A 19870-nucleotide genomic window follows, 5' to 3' on the forward strand; every position below is an offset into this window, starting at 1 on the left:
AGTGGAAGACATTGCTGTCAATTAATTTTTAAGGCTCCCAATCAAGCAGGTTGAACGGTCTGATAATACGTCGAAAACTTCAAGACAGAAAGTTGTAAACCATCAAAGTTTGATTTATTCAGTAATAAATGCCATAAAACACAAAGTACATGATAAAATATGTCAGTCAATCCACATTAAAAGAGTAACAAGATAACACATGCATAAAGATAATCGACATTTTGATCTTAGCAAGACGGCATTTTTCAGGTATTTAACACACAGAATAGATCACCATACCAGAAGGTAACATTAAAAGATGCATGAAGGCAGCACAACAACTGCTAAAATTCAAATCAGCCACAGTGATCTAAAATATCTCTTCTAGGTGTTTCAACCTAATTACAATAGAACATATAGCAACCATAGTGCTGGTGTGGGGTGTGCACTGGGGTAATTCTAAAAGCATGTGACAGAATTAATTTCCTCAAAAGGGGCATCTTAACATTCACAAAACCTCATACACTGGCACTAAATGTGGCCACAGAGATGCATTAGTCTAACAAATATTAATCAATTTCAGAGGCTTGGGTCCGATCTTTGTTGAAAATTAAAAACATCCCACAGTGGTTTCATTTACCTAGTTAGTAATAAGGGAGGACCAGTTCATTGTATTATTAAATGTAACTGTAAAATCAGAGACACTTTGTACCTTTAAAATTACATGACCTTTAACACAAAACACTCTAGACCTAGCAGATTAACGACTTAGCATTAGATCACATGACTTAGAAAGCTTAATTTTGTTATTCAGTTCCTCCATAGGATTTACATAGGAGTCAAATAGCGCTTTCGGGCCATTGGCAATTCTAAACATGGGTACAGCATCAGCACAACCCACAAATTGAGGAAATGACGTCTGAAAGGGACTAAATACATTGGAATTTCTTGAGTTTGGCCTCTTTTAGAAGTTACATCCTCCACCACTTTGAAGATATTTGAGTTGTTGGCTCCAGGCTGTGCTAGGGATGGGTGGGAAGAAAACTATTATGTTTGGAATACACTGGAACTGGCTGCACTTTGAGTGGAAGTCTGAAGGGCATTAGTAAGTGAGTTAACTGATTAATGTACTCCTTGTGTAGCAAACCATCTCCAGGTGCTGGGAGATAGTGATGGCCCCATTTCAATCATAAACATTCACAATAAACAAGTCTTTTTGCAGTTTAGGACTGCAGCATGGCACTGTATACTGCTATGTGTGCTATTTAGAGGTGCTTGATTTTAGATTGAGGATTTTTGTTGCACCCACTAAAATAAGTCTCTAAGGGCCAGATGCATCAAAGGGTTTTGCCCATTCTGTGTCTATGGGAAAATGTGTTGATGCATATCAGGGCCTGATCAAAAGTGAACATGCACATTTTCTCTTGGCAGCTGACCCAGGTTTTAGCATAGACATCCATGCAGTGCAATGTCTTCTAGTTGTTCATGCGTGCTTCCCTAGTAAAGAGGTGCACTTCATTGCCACGCCCATATGGAGAATGTGTTCTCTATGGTTTGGTGGTGCAAATTTGCACCATACCTTGTGTTAACCATGGCATATTATAATCACATGTTTTAGCTTTCATTATTTTATAGAAAGAACTCTGAGATTTCTCCCATTCCCCTTTGCAAGTGCTGTGGTTCAATGGCCTTGTTGTTTTAAAAGATTTAGAACGTGACAGTAATAATAAGACTTGAACGAGCACCTCTAATTTTATTCCTGGAACTATGCCAATGGAGATATAGAAACTTTAATGACAAACTTTTTTTTTAAAGAATGTGGCCTGTTTTAAGTCCCACCTGAGACTGTCGCTAGCAAGTCTATTGTTCCTTTAAAAAATATCAAAAAAGGGCTTGCAGCCCACCCATTACTTACCATTGGTTGACTTCCTTGTCACTCTCATTTCTTTTGTTTTCATTTGTCAGTGGGAGCTGGATTCATGTTGTTGGTCCCTCCAGATGGCTTTGCACACATGCACACACAGACAGCACCTTCACGCCCGTTCTTCACCTTTCTCTATTTTTTGATTTGGGTGATATCAACTCTCAAAGCCCCTAACACTGTCAGCCTGACCACTGAGCAAAAGTGCATGCCACATGCAGCTTTTCTCCCTTCTAATTCCTGTTCTGACTCCACCAAGCTGTCACTTGTATCTTGCCGCCTACCACTATCCACGGAGGAAACCCCCCCCCCCCCCACTTGTACCCTGCAGTGGAAACTGCCAGCCTTAGCTACTGCTCCACTGCAAAACTACACCATCAACAACTGGAAGTATTCATGGGGCACCTCACAGCCACTCCCATGGCTCCCTTGGCTCCACCCCTGTCATTCTTATATGGGTTTTCGTTTTCTGTGTTGTGTGCGTGCTGACATAAGCTGAGTACTCATCTTCCACAATAGCCCAGCAAATGAATGGTTCTCAACGCAAACTGTCGCCCTTCCCCTTTAGAATTTGGTAGAAAACATCACATAGTGAGAATCTCTCAACAACCTGGTCTTAGTGTTAATATTGCGCTTGTACCTTACTCTTTTTACTGAGGATGTCAGTTCTAGTGGCAGAATGTAATGCCTCCGAGACGGGGAATCCTATATTACTACTATGGCAGTGTGAAGAGAAAAACTGTTTTTTTTGGGGGTGGGTTTGAATGCTTTTTTAATTTTATGCAGAAGTGCTAATTTTCTCTAGAATTTCTCATACACTTTAATGTCACACCAAATTAACGTGTTGGAGATTTCTCCCGGATTAGCATTTTATGATGTTACAATAGTTTAGAAACATATATATGAATATCCGTATATGTATATATTGGTACGATGTGTGCTCAGCAGTTTTCTGGCCTCACGGTACTTCTGTTTAGCAATGACTTTGAGGAAACCACATCTTTAGCCGTGCTTACAACTTTCAAAGCCAGTGGCCATTATGTATGTAGCCAGATCCTTATACACATTTTGATGATACAGCTGTAACTTGGTCACTTATTTAAGCCCTCAAAAGCTTGCATGGCGTGCAGATAGCTCCTATGTTAAATCCATTATCATGTTACCTATGGCAAGTCCCAGCATGTGCTTTACCTTTTGCATCTTTGGAGGAAATAGTTGCCTGATCTAATGTAAAGTCTGACTTGGAACTGTAGTTTGGAAAGTCGCTCTTGCCTTTTTGCGAAAGCTTGGCTTTCTCTGGTTTTCCAAGAATATTATAGCCCTTTTTAGGCTTAGCTTACTAGACAGAGCATGCATTGTCTGTTGTGAGGCGCAAATTGTTGCTTACCAAATACGTAGAGGGTCTTGGAGCCCACACATAGCTCGTCATTGATTGGCTTTCCTGTCACTCTCATTTGCCTGCTTCCTCTTCGTGTTCCAACTTGTCAATCTTTTGTTTGTCCCTCCAATGAAGCATTGCCTCTTAACCATCTCTTTGATTGGTTGGCATCTCTGCTTTCAGTGCTTGCATTTCGAGCACTACGTTTTTCTTTTGTGTTAAGCACTCCGTGAGAGTGCTTGTGTTTTTGAGCGTTCTCCCTTATGTACTTCTTTCTCCCTGCACTCTGTGTTGCTGTGTGTTACGGAGGGCTTTTTACCATATTCTCCCTGTTCTGCTCACCTGTGTGCGTCTCCCCATTGTCTCACCAGACCCTGTCTGTTCTTAATCCCCACCCGCACCTTCTGTGTTCCGTCCCCAATCCTTGCGTTGCTTTTGCATCACCGCCCCATGTTGCTTTGACATACTTCCACCCTCCTCATTGTTACTTCCAAGTTCCTCCTTTCTTCTCCATGTTGCTTCCACCCCTGTTGCTTCCCTCACTCCCAATGCTATCTTTGAGAAAAAACAAAAAAACACCTTTGTGTGTTATATTTACCTTTATTTTAACTTTAGCCATCCGACAAGGATGTTATGCACCATGCTAAAAAACATTGGCAAAGCCAACAGGTCACATACAAGACCTATTGGCTTTGCCAGTGCTTGCTTAAGCAATGTCTTGATTTCCTAGAAAAGCTTAGTCATAAGGTTTACATTTGTACTTTCTTCTTGTACTTTCTTCTTGCTCCTCACAGGCCCAGGAACAGCTCCTGACTGAGGTTCAGCGGTATAAAGCTAAGATCGAAGACTTGGAAAAGGCTCTCGCCCAGAAGGGGCAGGTTGGTTATGGTTCATGAAATCTGACGTGCCAGTGTCGCTCTATGGGACTGAAATCAGCAGTAATGGAAGGCCATATCCACTGCTTGCAAGAGGTTGAAAACAGAACAGCAACAGTAGTTGCCAAAACAAAACAGATACCCACACCGCACGCTTGTCAAATCCCTCTCCCAAGCCCCAAATTCCAATGTTAGCAAAGATTAATTGCTAACTAGTAGCTGTGGTTGGCCGCCATCATTGCCTTTAACATTTCCACAATAAAGGGAACCCCTGTAACTGCTGGGGGTATTGAAGAGAAGGTTATACTTATCTTTGCTATTTAACGCATTGTTACTTCTTTGTCATTCTTTCTCGCTTTCATGCTCTTTTTTCAATCCTTGATTACCTCTTTTCCTCTCTCTCGTTTGCTTTGTATTTGATATCACTTATCCATTTTCATAACATCACCTTTTTTTATTTGTCTTTCTTCCCCTCCCTTTCACTCTCGTCATCATAGTTGTGAACTTTTCTTTATATTACCCTTTCTTTTTATCTCGCTTTCCCCTTTCTCTGCCTCTCTCTTTCATTCTTTCCTGCTCTTTAATATTCCTAGCCTAATCGAACTTTCGCTTCCTCACCCTTAACCTGCTTTCTTTTTCTCTTTTGTTTACATTGTCTCTTTCAGCAAGATGTTCCTCATCAACCTTTGCCCCTCTACTAGTTATAGAGATGATGGGGTCAACACAGTAATTTTCACACTTAAAAAGTGACACAGTAGCAAATGTAGGAAAACAGCAAGCTTCTCTTTCAGGGAAGGTGGAACACTTGTGGAAGCAGCACAACCTTCACCCATGCACAATAAAGTACTGCACAAGCTTCATACGCAAAACAGGTATAGCAAGGGAAGGAGTGCAGTATACCCTCACTCCTAAACAGAACCAGGTGCAGCCCAAACAGCATCGGTGCATGATGCCCGTGCACACACAGCTTCAGCACAGAGCAGGCATGCAAGCATGACTCCTGTAACAGGTGCAGCGTGCCTAGAGGTGGTGTATGCTTGCCCAACATAAAAATGCTACAGCATGAGAGAACGCTGTAGAAGCTTCTTTTATTCACAGCACAAACGGCATTCTGGCTGTGAATGATCTACTGCTCGCTAGCGCTGTGGGGGCTTGTGAATTAAGGGAGAAACTCCTGGCGTTTGTACTGTGATTGTTCTCCCCTCGGAGATTTGTACTTTGTTTTCCTTGATGTTTTAACTGTGGCTATTTTTAACTAATCACTCATTGCTAATATCATTGCACAGCGGTGACTACAACCGCTCACTGTCTTACCTCTCTCTGGGCTCCCTCTGCTATGTCCCCGGTCCGCCACGGCTTGTGCCGGTTGAGCGGAGGGACAGGAAGCAGCAGAGCACCAGAAAAACGTCAGCATAGCGGCCCCGCCCCTCCTGCCTACTTATTTCCACCCCAGCGCGGACGCGCGCAGTGGCGCGCCAAAGGCAAGCCCGTCTGCGCCCGTCCGCGCCAGGTCGCCGCCCGTACCCCTGGCCCAACCACGGCCGATAACGGTGAGGGATTACTATAGTTGTAGGTATGATTCGCTATTCGAGGCAAGAACTCATATCTCTCAATCCAAAGAGTGCGACCACCATTTATTGTCCTCAAACCTTGCCTTGCACTCTTACGAATAACCTCGATAATACTGCCGCTTCTTCAGCGTCTGTGCCCACCCTTGCGACCTCCATATCTGTTACAAACTCAGGAAAAATAATCAGATCCACCACCAACCTAGGCTCTAATTCTCTCTCTGCCCTTTACATAAATACTAGATCCATCCCCAAGCATGCCGTGGAGCTATGGAGTCTACTTGACAATGAACTACCGGATATATGTTTCCTTACAGAAACATGGCTTCACAGTCAAGCATCGCCTGATGTTTTGCCATTGCATTTCCTCAGGAATACCATGTTATCAGACAAGACAGAGAGGGGAGGAGAGGAGGCGGAGTTGCAGTGGCAGCAAAGGCCCCGATTGATATTTCCCTGTTGGAATCCTTTTCTAACCCTTTGTTTGAAATTCTAATAGTCAATATTTCGCATTTTAAATCGACGATGGCAAGAGTTGCTCTGGTCTATAGGCGCCCAGGCAAAAAATCCAAATTTATTAATGCTCTCTTGGACACTATCATCTCACATGTGTTAGCCACGGATCACTTCATTTTAATAGGAGATTTTAATTATCGCATGGAACTTATTTTTGACACTGATTTGTGTCATCTAAGAACCACCATGGAAACCTTGTCATTAACACAAAGGGTTCTAGGACCTACTCACCAGGCGGGGCACACTCTTGAACCCCCTCTGCCTATGACCTGGACAGACCACTTTTTAGTGAAATTCAGCTTTCCTGGCACTAATAAGCCTAGGACCTCTAAGTGCTCAGACACAATGCTCATACGGCCCTGGCATAAATTGACACTGGAGGCCTTTGAGACCCACTTTGGCCCTTTTAGTGACACACTTAACAACTTTGACCTTATGGCCAACCAGCTGGAAGAACGCGTTAAGATTGCACTAGACAAGGTCATTCCTGAAACTAGAGTCAAAGTAAAATCTATTACCTCCCCATGGTTCACGGAGGAACTGAAAATAAAGAAAACTGCTAGTAGAGCAGCAGAAAGGTTGTGGAGAAAAACAAAAACAATCGAAGATCGTAACAATTATAAACAGATCCATTCAATCAACTTGGGAAAAATAAAGGAAGCTAAATCCAGCTATCTTACCCAAAGAATAAATAAAGCTTCCCACTCCTCCAAAGAAGTATTTAAAATATTAAATGAGTTCACTGCGCCACAGGTGGAACAAGCATCTTTTATCCCCACCTTGGAGTGGGTCAACGCATTGGCTGCCCACTTTTATAACAAAATTAAGTCTATCTACTCTACGTTTACAACCCTGGGACCCAACGGCACTTTAAGTGGGGAGGTTTCCTCCTGTAACTCCCTGACTCCTCACCCTACTGAGTGTTCTAAGCTTATGGAATTTGAGTCCACCACGGCTGCCGAACTGTTAGTTGCTCTGGGGAAAGTGAAATCGGGTTCTCCCACAGACTCGTTAACCCCTTGCAAGTGTAATGAAATATTTCCACTCCTGGCCTGCTCTCTCTCTAAAATCTATAACACCTCTTTTGAGCTTGCATCTATGCCTAGCAGCTGGAAGGTGGCCCAGGTAAAACCTATCCTTAAAAAGCCCTCCAGTGACCCCACCATCGCCTCCAATTATAGGCCAATATCGTTATTGCCCTACTTTGGAAAGGTACAGGAACACCTAGTTAACAAACGTATCTCCAGTTTTGTGGAAACACACTCACTTTTAGGCCCCTCGCAATCAGGCTTCCGTGCTGCCCATGGCACAGAAACGGCAGTATTGGAAGTGGTGGATAACATTCGTCTCACCCTGGACAGAGGAGATTCCGCATTTTTGATCTTATTAGATCTTTCAGCAGCCTTTGACACCATCTCCCACAGCATTCTTCATCAACGGCTGTGGGAGATCGGTGTCATAGGCAATGCTCTGGCCTGGTTCAAGAGTTACCTCACTGACCGGCATACATATATCAAGGTCAATTCTTTGGAATCCAGTAGGACTCCTCTTTCTGTCGGGGTACCTCAAGGGTCTATTCTGAGCCCCATGTTATTTAACATTTATCTCACTCCTTTGGCCAGAATTATAAAATCTTATGGTTTCTCCACAGTGTCCTACGCGGACGATACGCAGGTTCTTATCACCTGTAGTCTAGATGTTCTTGACACCTGCACCAGATTCAAGAGTTGTATGATTCAGATTAGCGAATGGATGAATGCAAATAAACTCCAGCTTAATTTCAGTAAAACTGAAATTATGCTATTTGGCAAGGCAAAGACACAATGGTCACATGATTGGTGGCCTTCAGAATTAGGACTTGTCCTGAGCCCAAAGAAGCGGTTCGCGACCTGGGAATAATGCTCGAATGTGCCCTTTCTATGAAGGCTCAGGTTACCCAAGTATCTGGCATTTGCTATGGTATACTACGAAAATTGCGGAAGATTTTCAGATGGTTACCCATTGAGTCCAGAAAACCTTTGGTCCAAGGACTGGTTGTTAGCCGTCTGGATTACGGCAATGCAATGTATACCTCCATCAATGAAGGCCTGTTGACTAAGCTACAAACCCTCCAAAACGCCGCCGCACGCTTGGTGCTAGGTTTGCCCCCCAGGTCCCCCTCTTTACCCTGTCTTAGACAATTGCACTGGCTCCCAGTGCGACAAAGAAGCCAGTTTAAGATCTTTAGTCTCACACACAAACTTTTACATGGGACTGGACCGCCTTATCTTGCTGAGAAAGTGGCCAGGTACAAACCCTCCAGAACCTTAAGGTCTAGCACAAAAGCCCTTCTGGTACAGCCTAGGGCTAGAACATCGAGAATGGGATGTAGAGCTTTTTCCTATTTAGCCCCCCAACTATGGAACAAGCTACCTGCACATCTGCTGTCTCTTTCCAATCATCAGGCTTTTCGTAAGGACTTAAAAACCTGACTCTTTCCCAATTAATTTTTTCTCCATTCCCCCCTTACACTTGGTTGTTGTTTGTTGCTAAGCGCCTTGAGACTTTTGTGAAATGTGCGCTATACAAGAAATTATGACTATGACTATGACTATTCACAGAATAGGATCAAAGGGCCCGATTCACAGAACTAATCTGAGACAAAATCCTAAACTTACTACTTTTGGTATTTCCTAACTTTACTACTACTAAATGCCTTCTGTGAATACCAAAAGTAGTAAGTTTAACCAAAAGTAGTATGTGCATTCTGTGAATACAAAAAGTATTAAGTGCCTTCTGTGAATACCAAAAGTAGTACGTTTAGGATTTTGTCTCAGATTAGTTCTGTGAATCGGGCCCAACGTGGGCAGCAGAAGTGTAAGCTCTTCTTTCTCAAAAAAATGGTACAACAGCTCTAAAACAATCCTTGCATAAAGTAAAGGCAGGGCAGAAATTAGCTGAACAGATCTCCCTAACATTAAATGAGTGTAACAGGAAAACATCAGCCCAGACCACCCTTACACAACAGACACGGTGTGAGAAGGAACCATGCAAATGAACTAACAAGGACAACTGCTTTGGGAATCTGTCATAAAAAGAGAGAAAAGATATTGTAATTGTTCTTAAATAGTGCTTCCTTCCCCTGACGAGGCGTCGAAGCGCTTTTTAGTGAGTAGTACGTTACTCCAGAACACAAAAAAATATCCAGCTGTCAAAGAGTCTGGTACAAAAGAAGTAAAGCACCGGAAGCAAGCCACAGTGCAAGTCTTTTGCACAATAAAGTACAGAAAGGGCAGTTGTGCAGACTATCAAAGTCCTCAGCACCAGTGCAAGCCCATTTCACAAAATAGGCACCCAGAGGCAGCAGAGACGTAATAGGTCTCCTCAACTACCAGGTGGCACCATATCATGTGAGACACCTTTAGGGGATTCCCCATTTTAATCTGCTTTTAGGCTCAGGTTAATAATGGTAAAAAACAAAACTGTGAGTGCCAAAATGGAAGCGTATGTTGGTTCAAAAGCTAGGTTTGAATGCAGGGGTCACATATTATGTCTTTGTCCATGATTATGCATGTAGGTACGTATACATGCATGCAATAAATCATTGAAAAGTACCAGACACTCACCCTTCAATGTGACAATGAAATTGAACTATTGAACAAAGTAAATTTTAGGTTGTAGTTTTAAGGGCAGTTTAGTTGTGAACTTTCAAATACATGTTTTAAGCCTAGCTTGGAAGCTCAGCTTCGAGTGATCTCCAGGAAGACTGACAGATGTGTATTGAAAGGGAAAATAAACCTCTAAAGTCACCAAGAGATACCATAGACCCAAGTCTTGGTGACATCATGCTGCAAGGTTCGAGGTAAATCTACTCACAGAGATTTCCCGCCAACCACTAACCACCCTGCTCTACAATTTTTGAGCCCAGATACGTCTTGCCGAGGCTCGGGAAGTGATAGTAGTAGAAGCAGAGAAAGTGAAGCAAAACTTTCTGCTGACGACACAGATCCACAATGCACTCTCTTTGGAGGTGGGGTACTGGGCTCTACTTCCACCTCACTCCTAAGGGTTCCACACTCTACCCCGAACAACGAATTCTGCGAGCACTGTGAAGTGCCAGAACTATTACAACGGGCATGGGCCCATATGTCTAGCAGCCTCACCTGTGACACTGCTACTCTTTTTCTCTCTGTCTTTTTGTTTTCCTGTCTGTCATCCTGGCTGTAAATTTAAAGGTAGCCTGTAGCAGTCCCTCAAAAGGTTTCTGTGGATTTGCAAAGTTGAATAATTGAATACTATTAAACTCATAACAAAAACATTGCAAGATGGGGACAGATACATTTCGATGACAAGGAGACACAGATAGAAAGAGAGAGAGCAATATTCCATTAGAATCTTGGTCAAAGACAATACACCACAGATGGGAAACAGATCCTCAAACATTGCACAAGAAAAAATGTGAGATACAATCACTTAGGCCATTTCATTTTCATTTGTAAGGGTCCAGGTCTATTGTCAGTCAGTGACACACCATAGTTGAAACAGGTTAAATGGACAGACTAATGCCATTCTCCTCGGTTCGATGGGGAGGTCTCAAGGCTCACCTCCTCAAGGATCATCTAGTTGAGGATAACTCACAACCTACAAACTCACCTCCAGTATGTTGACAACAGAGACCTAAACCATCAAAGTGGCTTAGGAACAAAAGGCCCAATTTAGAGTGTGGCAGACAGAAATTTACTCTACCAGTATGATAGAGTAAAATACTCTGTTGCCCGGAGGGAGTACCCGTCCACCAAATTTCGAGATTTCCGCAAGCCCAGCAGACATCTCTTGCATTTACAGGAACCGCTGTCTCAACAGTGCCTTATATGCTTTGAAATCTCGAAGAACTGCTCCATCAAAATGACCCCATCGCCACAGAATCTTATCCCATAGTGTGCGGAACATTTGAATCTTTTCACTGTCCTTTTCTGCCAGGATTTACATGGTGGTGGCGGACAGCAAAAACTTGCCATTTGTCTGCCCACTATAAATAAGGGAGGGGACAAATGAGAAAACCTCTGCCAGCCATTACCCTTTTGGGCCTTTGGAGGTGTATGTTGGTGGCGGAGATCGAGGAGTCTCCAATGTCAACATACTGGTGGTCCAGCCTGCTCTAAAAGAGGTGGGTGGACCTTCAGTTTGGCAGGGAGGGTAATCATCACCTTTGCCACGTACAACCCGTTCCGCCAAACTCTAAATTGGGACCAAAGTTCCCCAGTGGAGAACCACTGCTGAATGAATCACAACTGTAAACATCTAACCGGCCAAAACAGCCATGATGCACAATAATTGGAGAATCCTGCAGTGTACAAATACCCAGTAAACACATGGTATAAGGAAGTGTTGCATACTTAGTTCTTCAATATTCTAAATGGGCTCTCTGCAATTAGGGTGATTACTCTTGTGTACAGTTTCACACTTGGTCCCCACCTCATTCCTCTAAATCTTTCTATTCTCGCAGGACTCTCATTGGGTGGACGAAAAACAGCTGTTTATTCGGCGGAACCAGGAAATTATAGAAAAGGTACACAATAAAATATAAACATATTTTGCATGGTCTAAGTTTACTGCTACAACATTGTCTTGGCACTGATAGCAGCTGTATTGTTACTCAACTGAATTGTGCTCATTTTATGAACCTTGCAAGAATGAACTCATTAGTGGACTTACAGGCATTCAGACCGGTTACCATGTGGCTAAGGATTGTTATTTATCATTTATATAGCACACATTCTACAATGAGCTTACCTTGAAGCACTTTTAGTTCTACTGGAATCACTTTCCATATCGTTCCTCAGTTTCCGTAGCAGCATAGTATTAGATGAATTGGTCCAATGAACCATCAAACTGTCCCTGGAAAAGGTACGGAAGCAAGTTTGAAGGCAGTGAAGCAAAAGGTAGAACCTATTGCTTAAAAAACTAAGGCAAGGTGACAGAGTCACACATTTTTACCTGGTAGCAAATTAGGAGATGGATAGAGCACATGAACATATTAAAAATGACACAGGTGTTTGTATTGTGGTTGAGATGAGTATGCAAGATCAACAATGCTCAAACCTCTCCCCATCCCTCTTGCATCTTACCTGTCTGGAGTGAAATCACAGATCTTCCCACCTGTGCACCTCCTGAACACAGGAACCAATATATCCTGTGCAGAAGCCTGGAAGGCATGCTGAGAGGAGAGTGGCCCTTGTTCTGCCCAACAATACAATACCCCTGCTCAGGATGTCAGAATTGTGGCTTTCGAAAGTACACCCAACTCCAACAGAATGCAAGGAAGAGCCAGCCTAGTTAGTTGGCACCCATTTTTTAACCTATAGTTGATCCGATTTGGGGTTGGCTGTAGATCCATCTGTCACAAACTAAGGTTATAAGATTGAACATGAGTCCAGCCAGTTGGCGAGCTACACCTGAATAGGGTCTGTGAAGACCATTTGGTGCTTTGAGAACTGGAGCTCCTTGTCCCTTTCAGCCTCATAGCAAGCCTCAAATTATGGCTATGGCCCTACAGCTCTATGCTCACTGCCTGACAGGAAGTACTTCCCAAGATGAATCCCTTCAGACAGCCCAGGAGACCAGAGAATGCCACATTCACGGTCTTGATCCTCCAGAAGCTGGCCATCTAACTTGGTGGTGATCTACCACAACAATGACAAAATGAAGGTTATCTGCCCAAAAGCCACAATTCTTCTTGGCAAATATACCTCCATAAAGCAGCTTGTTACCTTGGAGATTGTAGGCCCTTCTCCATTATTCTATCCATGGGTCCAATAAACAGCCTCAGGCCTCGGTGCTGAAACAGTATCCCTTCGTCACACCCTTTCCCGTGTCTACTGTGCAGCATTCGTCAGGATCTTGTACACGGGCATCCTGAGCATTTGATTGTAGACCACGTGGTAAGTTTGTTAAACTTGGGCCCATTCAGGCTGGAAATATGATTATTCAAGGGTCCAGGAAAGTCCAAATGACAAGCAACATCATGAGCACTGGTTAAAGTGGTTAAGATTCTAAGGTCTCAAGCCTGTGTGGCTAGCGATAATGGCACCAGAGATATTGATTCACAAATCCAGAGACTTCCTAAACATAACAGGGAGACAAACAGATCGTCCATGGATCACAATGAGTTTACAATTCTTTTACTGAAACTATAAGTTTTAAAGAGATAGTAGTTTAAGGTATGTTTTGGGGTCACCTTACCAATAGATAGGTTAGCCCAGCAGCCAGAGGAATTGCTCAGCCTATGGTGACCCCTGATTTCAAATGCATGTTACTAGGATGTTGTACTGGTATTCAGAGAAACTACCGGACAAACTCAATATTAATGGCTTTCAAAACCCTGGACCACTTCAGAACTGTCAATATTGCTAAACTGGTATTGGAATTGGCAGGTGTTATTCTGTACTGCATTACAGCACTCCAAACTGCTCTGTGGTTTTAATAAATTATGGATAAAATCTATAATTTGTTTTAGGGGATATTGTATTATGAAGAATGAAGATATAAGCATGCTCTTGTACTGAAAATATATGGTACCACTACATATACAATAATGATATTTGAATTACAAGAATTGGTAATGCTATCTGATCTTCTGAATCTGGGAAACAATAAACCTCTAATTTGTTCCAGAGCAAATATTTGTAAGTAATGGTTTTGCATATATATGGGGCAGGTGCTGCCATGAAAAAGATAAGACAGCAACCTTAGAATGTCCTCTAAGGGGTGGTTGCTGAAAAAGGTTTAAACAAGGTTTTTATAAGTGTATGGAGCAAGCCTAAGCAGGCACATTTCTATTTTCCTGGAGCCCTAAACTCCTCGCGCTGTTCCTGCTTACGCGTGCACATTCATGAAACTTGCACTGGGTGTAAACAACAGAGAGAGTGTCTTGCATGCTGCTACCAGCCACCTGAACGTGGAATGGAACTGCAGCAGTAGGGTGAGTGCTACACTCAAAACCAGAAACACAGCAGAGTGTAGACATCCAAGGACCCAAGTGATTTATGTGAAAAACAGTTTGATTTTGGAATCAATAAATCACAAGTTCAGACTCTTTCTTAATAGTGGACATATTTTGTGATCCTGTGCAACTACCATCATCTAGTTCAAGTCCCTGTTATCAAACTGTGAATTGAAAGTTCATCAGAATTAGAAGACTCCAGCTAGAAGGCCATTCCATTCATTCCCCAGTCTTTCCTTGAAGACCCTACTCCCTGATACTCTGTGACATCACAAGCATGTGATCTGTGCCTACATGGCCTCTTCAGTGTCTGCCATAGTGTGTTGTGATCCCTCTTGCTCTGAGGGATGTCTGTGTTCATTTCATGTCAGTGGGAACTTAACTCTGAACCTTCCCATGGCAGATCGAGAAGCTGGAGAATGAGAACAACCGACTGCAGCAGGACCTGCAGGATGCGCGTGATCAGAACGAGCTGCTGGAGTTCCGGAACCTGGAGCTCGAGGTTGGTCATAGAAAGCCTCAGGTGGCGGTGGAGATGGGGGGGAGGGTGGTGAGGGGGGTGAAGGGCAGTGTTATTGGGGAAAACCTTAACTACACCATCCCTTGACAGACCATTTCCATGATGGGGAAAGATTAGATTGAAGCTTCAGAGTGCTCACACATTTACACATGTACATATTTGTGGGTGTTCCCTTCCCAAAAGTTCAAGGCAAATAACACTTTGGGACACCCCTTCCAAACTCTTCAGTAGTATTTATTACTGCAGATTTCTCTACATATGTGGCGGAGAAACCTGTAGTAATTGATGCATTTACGCCTTCCAGGAATCCTTGGGAAATTCCTGGTCATAAATGGAGGTAGATTTGGCAGTAAACGTTTGTTTATGGATGGAAATATTTTGTAAATAGGGACAATGTGATAATATATGCAGTCATAATGGTGACCACAAAAAATATTTTGCCACAATAGAGTGATATTCTGGAACAATGAGGCACTAATATTGCACAATAATAGGATAGTCTAGCAGTATAACAAAATATTCTGGAACAAAGGTTGCATATTCTAACAAAATAAAAATGTAAGTGAATGATCCCAACCACTGGTCAACATTGATTAAATATGAGTAATATTCCTCTGCGCGTTAATTCTAAATTAACAGGCCAGACAGAGCCTTTCCCTTGTTATACCAAAATATAGGACTTTTTAATTGTAATGCCTCATTTGCCAGCAACTGGTTTCCTTTCTCCCAACACCCTCTGCAACAACTCGTGATATAGTTGTGTCTACTATGGATTCTTAGGAAGCACCTACCATCCATCCCCCTTAAGCATAGTTTTAAAGGCAGCCCCACTAACTGCATGTGTTTTCGCTCTCACTATTCCCATAACACAAGTTTCCACCAAAAGACACCTGAGATATGTCCACATTTGGATACTTCTATGTGAAGTAAACCATGTCACAATATCTGGTATCCAATGCATCTGTATACTGTAAGCCAGAGAAATTTAATGTTAGGAGAGTTCACAGAATAGTACCATGCATTCATCCACATTATTTCAAACCTCTATTTCTATTTACAAAACAGATATGCGTATTTCCTTAAAAACAAAAAATGATCATGTTTTCTTACCCATTGCATCAATCCGAAATGTAATAAATTATTAGCACTTGGAAAAGGGTTATGTTAGAAAGAACAGGTGGTAACAAGGGGTCATTGATTAACTTATTCATTATTTATAACTTTTCTGGATTGTCATATCTTCCATTGGTATATTGTAGGAGCGAGAAAGGAGGTCGCCGCCATTCAACCTGCAGATCCATCCCTTTGCTGACGGTGTCAGTGCCCTCCAGATATACTGCATGAAGGAAGGTGTCAAGGTAAGGAGGGCCCCAATGCTCTGGGTGATACTCGATAAACCACCCTAAACATACATATCCTTCACTGACTGCCGTCATCCGCTTCACCAGCCCTGATTCTTTCCACAGCTCAAACACCACTGCTGTAAAGTTAATGTTCCTTCATATCTGGAATATTTTGTATTGCCAATCCTTCTATGGGATAATCCGTTGGGAAAGGTCCTTAAGAGATAGTGTTGGACTTGACCCTGTCTGAAGGGTCACCCTGAGACTTTTTTGCCTTCACCCTCCTGTTTGTTTTCTGAACCTGTTTTTGTTGGCCTTTAGGTCTATGCACACTTTACTACTCCTAAACCAATCAATCAATCAATCAGGGTACTTGTAAAGCGCGCTACATACCCGTGAGGGTCTCAAGGCGCTGAGGGGAGGGGGGGTGCCGCTACTGCTCGAAGAGCCAGGTCTTGAGGAGTCTTCTGAAGGCGAGTGGGTCTTGGGTCTGGCGTAGGTGGGTTGGGAGGGTGTTCCAGGTTTTGGCGGCGAGGTAAAAGAAGGATCTGCCGCCGGCGGTCGTACGTTGGATGTGGGGGACATCTGCGAGTTCGAGGCTGGCGCAGCGGAGCTGGCGGGTGGGGGTGTAGAAGCTGAGCCTGCTGTTCAGGTAGGCTGGTCCGGCATTGTGGAGTGCTTTGTGTGCGTGGGTGAGGAGCTTGAAGGTGATCCTCTTGTCGATGGGGAGCCAGTGCAGGTCTCTCAGGAGGGGGGTGATGTGGCTGCGGTGGAGGGCGTTGATGATCAGTCGGGCGGAGGCGTTTTGGATGCGTTGTAGCCGCCGTTGGTGTTTGGCTGGGATTCCTGCGTAGAGTGCGTTGCCGTAGTCCAGTCTGCTGCTGACGAGGGCCTGTGTCACTGTTCTTCTTGTTTCGGTCGGGATCCATTTGTAGATCCGGCAGAGCAAGCGTAGGGTGTTGTAGCAGGAGGAGGAGACGGCGTTGACTTGCTTGGACATGGAGAGGGAGGAGTCGAGGATGAATCCTAGGTTGCGTGCGTGGTCGGTTGGTGTCGGTACTGTCCCTAGAGCGGTCGGCCACCAGGATCGTCCCAGGCTGAGGGGGTGGGTCCGAGGATGAGGACCTCCATCTTGTCCGAGTTCAGTTTCAGACGGCTGCTCCTCATCCAGTCTGCGATGGCCTTCATGCCCTCATGAATGTTGGTTTTGGCGGTGTGGGGGTCCTTGGTGAGGGAGAGGATGAGCTGGGTGTCGTCGGCGTAGGAGATGATGTTAAGGTTGTGGTGGCGGGCCACTTGTGCGAGGGGGGCCATGTAGATGCTGAACAGTGTTGGGCTGAGGGATGAGCCCTGGGTGATGCCGCAGATGATGTCGGTGGCTTCTGACCGGAAAGGTGGGCGGCGGATGCTCTGGGTTCTGCCGGAGAGGAAGGACGTGATCCAGTCAAGGGCCTTCTCTTGGATTCCGGCTTCTTGGAGGTGTGTCTTTAAGTTGCGGTGGCAGACCGTGTCGAATGCGGCTGACAGATCCAGGAGGATGAGGGCTGATGTTTCGCTGTTGTCCAGTTGGCGTCTGATGTTGTCTGTGGTGGCGATGAGGGCTGTCTCGCTGCTGTGGTTTCGTCTGAATCTGGATTGGGACGGGTCCAGGATGTTGTTGTCTTCGAGGTGGCGGGTCAGTTGAATGTTGACAATTTTCTCGATGACCTTTGCCGGGAACGGAAGCAGGGAGATGGGTCGGAAGTTCTTGAGGTCCTTGGGGTCCGCCTTGGGCTTTTTGAGGAGGGCGTTGATTTCGGCGTGCTTCCAGCTTTTCGGAAATGTCGCTTTTTCGAAGGAGATGTTGATGACCTTCCGTAGTTGGGGTGCGATGCTAAAGTGCTTGTGCCCTCTCCTTAAAACATGGCAGAATTGGCTTACACCCAATTACGTTTTACATGTCCTGGTAGTGAAAAACCCCTAAATGAAAATCCTGCCATACCCAGCCACATCTCCTCACCTCACTAAAGACTGCCAAGGAAGCAACCCTGAATCCACATTTGATCCAAACTGTGGTAAAATGCCTGAAAGAAAAGCCTCAAACTGATTGACTGGTGGCAAAATGTTTAAACTTCCAGTTGACTACTACCCAGCTACCAGGGACTGTGAATATAAGGAGGAGCTTTACTCCAGCAAAATGAAGCACTTCATCAAAACAAAACCGATATCGACATGCCTGGTGTGGTTGTATGATGGAACAATGCAAGCCTAAAGAAAGCATGCCTGAACCACGCGGTCTTAACCACGATGGCGTCTTTCCCACGCATGCTTTCACCACGCATGCCTTTAACACGCAATATTATGGTAAAGACATGATTGTTAAAGGGACATGTTTTTTAAAGATCACACTTCTACCCCTCTGCTCTGAGCCCTAAAATGTGGCCCTCCTGCAGTCTATTCTACCCGCCGCAGCCCTAGAACCTACCCTACCCCCTATTGTGATCCTTAAAACCGACCCCTTAACAACAAAAAACTTCTACAAGGCCAGTTCGATATCTGAGCCCTAAAATCAGCCCCAACCCCTAAAAGTTTAAACCTCCCGCCCACCACATCTCCTTTCCAACTGCCCCCTCGGCCTGAAAACTGCCCCTTGCCTGTCCCCTGCCCTAAGCCATAAAACTTAGCCCCCTAACAACTACTCCGACCCCAGCTCACTTCCCTGAGCCCTAAAACCAGCTCCCACCCCCTTAAACATACCCCCACCTCCATTCTGTCCCAGCCCAACAGCAACCTCGGCCTGAAAACCGCCCCTTTCCTGTCCCCTGCCTTGAGCCCTAAAACTCCCGACCCCCCAGCACTGAAAACTACCCTGACCCCCCAGCCCTGAAAATTACCCCCCAAATCATACAAACCACTCCCAAAACCCCACTTACCTCGATTCGTCGCATCCTCTCCCGATCCTTCCTCTTCATGCCTCCGCCAGTCAGCAACTAGACTACACATGTGCGGTTAAGGCATATGCGTGGTTAAGGCAAACGTGGTTACGCTTACGATGTCAGAACACGCGTGGCTGAGGCCGCAGTGTCCCAACTGTTTCTGCCTGGTGCTTTCCTGAACGTCTGGAGCTGCCTACTGCCTGTCTCCCCAGGAATGGGGCTAAACACAAAGCCTGGGACTACAAGGACACCTCTAGACTTGAAGCTCAAACATTTTGATCGAAGTTGACAGCTCAAGAACTATTCAAAATCCGCAGCCTAACCATTAGCGATTGTTTCCTATGCGAGATATTCCAAATACATCCAGGAACTGCATATCCTCCGTTTGTGTTAAAAGCATCGGAACACTCTCATTCGTTCTGATGTTTACTGCCCTACAATCTTATAAGGTATTTCTTTCAAGCAGTAAGTCTTAGTAATCACTGTTCTTTCTAAGGATTGTGATGTTTGTATTACACGGTGTCTACCTCAACGACCCCAGTCCCTTGCACACACTCACCCCCGCCGCCAATGATCTTCAGATCTTCTGGAATAGAGAAACATTGAGGTCAGCGAATCTTCTTCTAAGTATAGCTGGAAGAAGACCAGCTGTAGGGGTGATTGCCTAACACAGATTGTTATTCGTGTTATTGCAAGCTTTACTAGACTTGCTTCAATGGTGGTGCACACAACATAGCCTTGTGTTAAAGGGTATCTACACTGATATCAGCCCCCCTTGCATTTTAAGATAAAAATAAGTCCCCAAATTGCATGTCACTCTAGGAGCACATCCTACCTTGTCTTAAAAGCAGGGATGGAAGGTGCGAGCTTACCT

At 44.4% G+C, this 19870-nt stretch overlaps 1 protein-coding gene across 1 annotated transcript in view; it reads left to right on the forward strand.

Annotated features, from left to right (window-relative positions):
* JAKMIP2 (janus kinase and microtubule interacting protein 2) overlaps positions 1-19870 on the forward strand; it is a 185799-nt gene that overhangs the window by 74656 nt on the left and 91273 nt on the right. The window contains exons 10-13 of the mRNA XM_078650655.1: positions 4073-4156; positions 11723-11785; positions 14622-14720; positions 15998-16096. Of these exons, the coding sequence (XP_078506781.1) occupies positions 4073-4156; positions 11723-11785; positions 14622-14720; positions 15998-16096 (345 nt within the window). The remainder of the gene's footprint in view (positions 1-4072; positions 4157-11722; positions 11786-14621; positions 14721-15997; positions 16097-19870) is intronic.

The sequence above is a fragment of the Lissotriton helveticus genome, chromosome 7, assembly GCF_964261635.1.
Source record: "Lissotriton helveticus chromosome 7, aLisHel1.1, whole genome shotgun sequence".
Taxonomy (NCBI): Eukaryota; Metazoa; Chordata; class Amphibia; order Caudata; family Salamandridae; genus Lissotriton; species Lissotriton helveticus.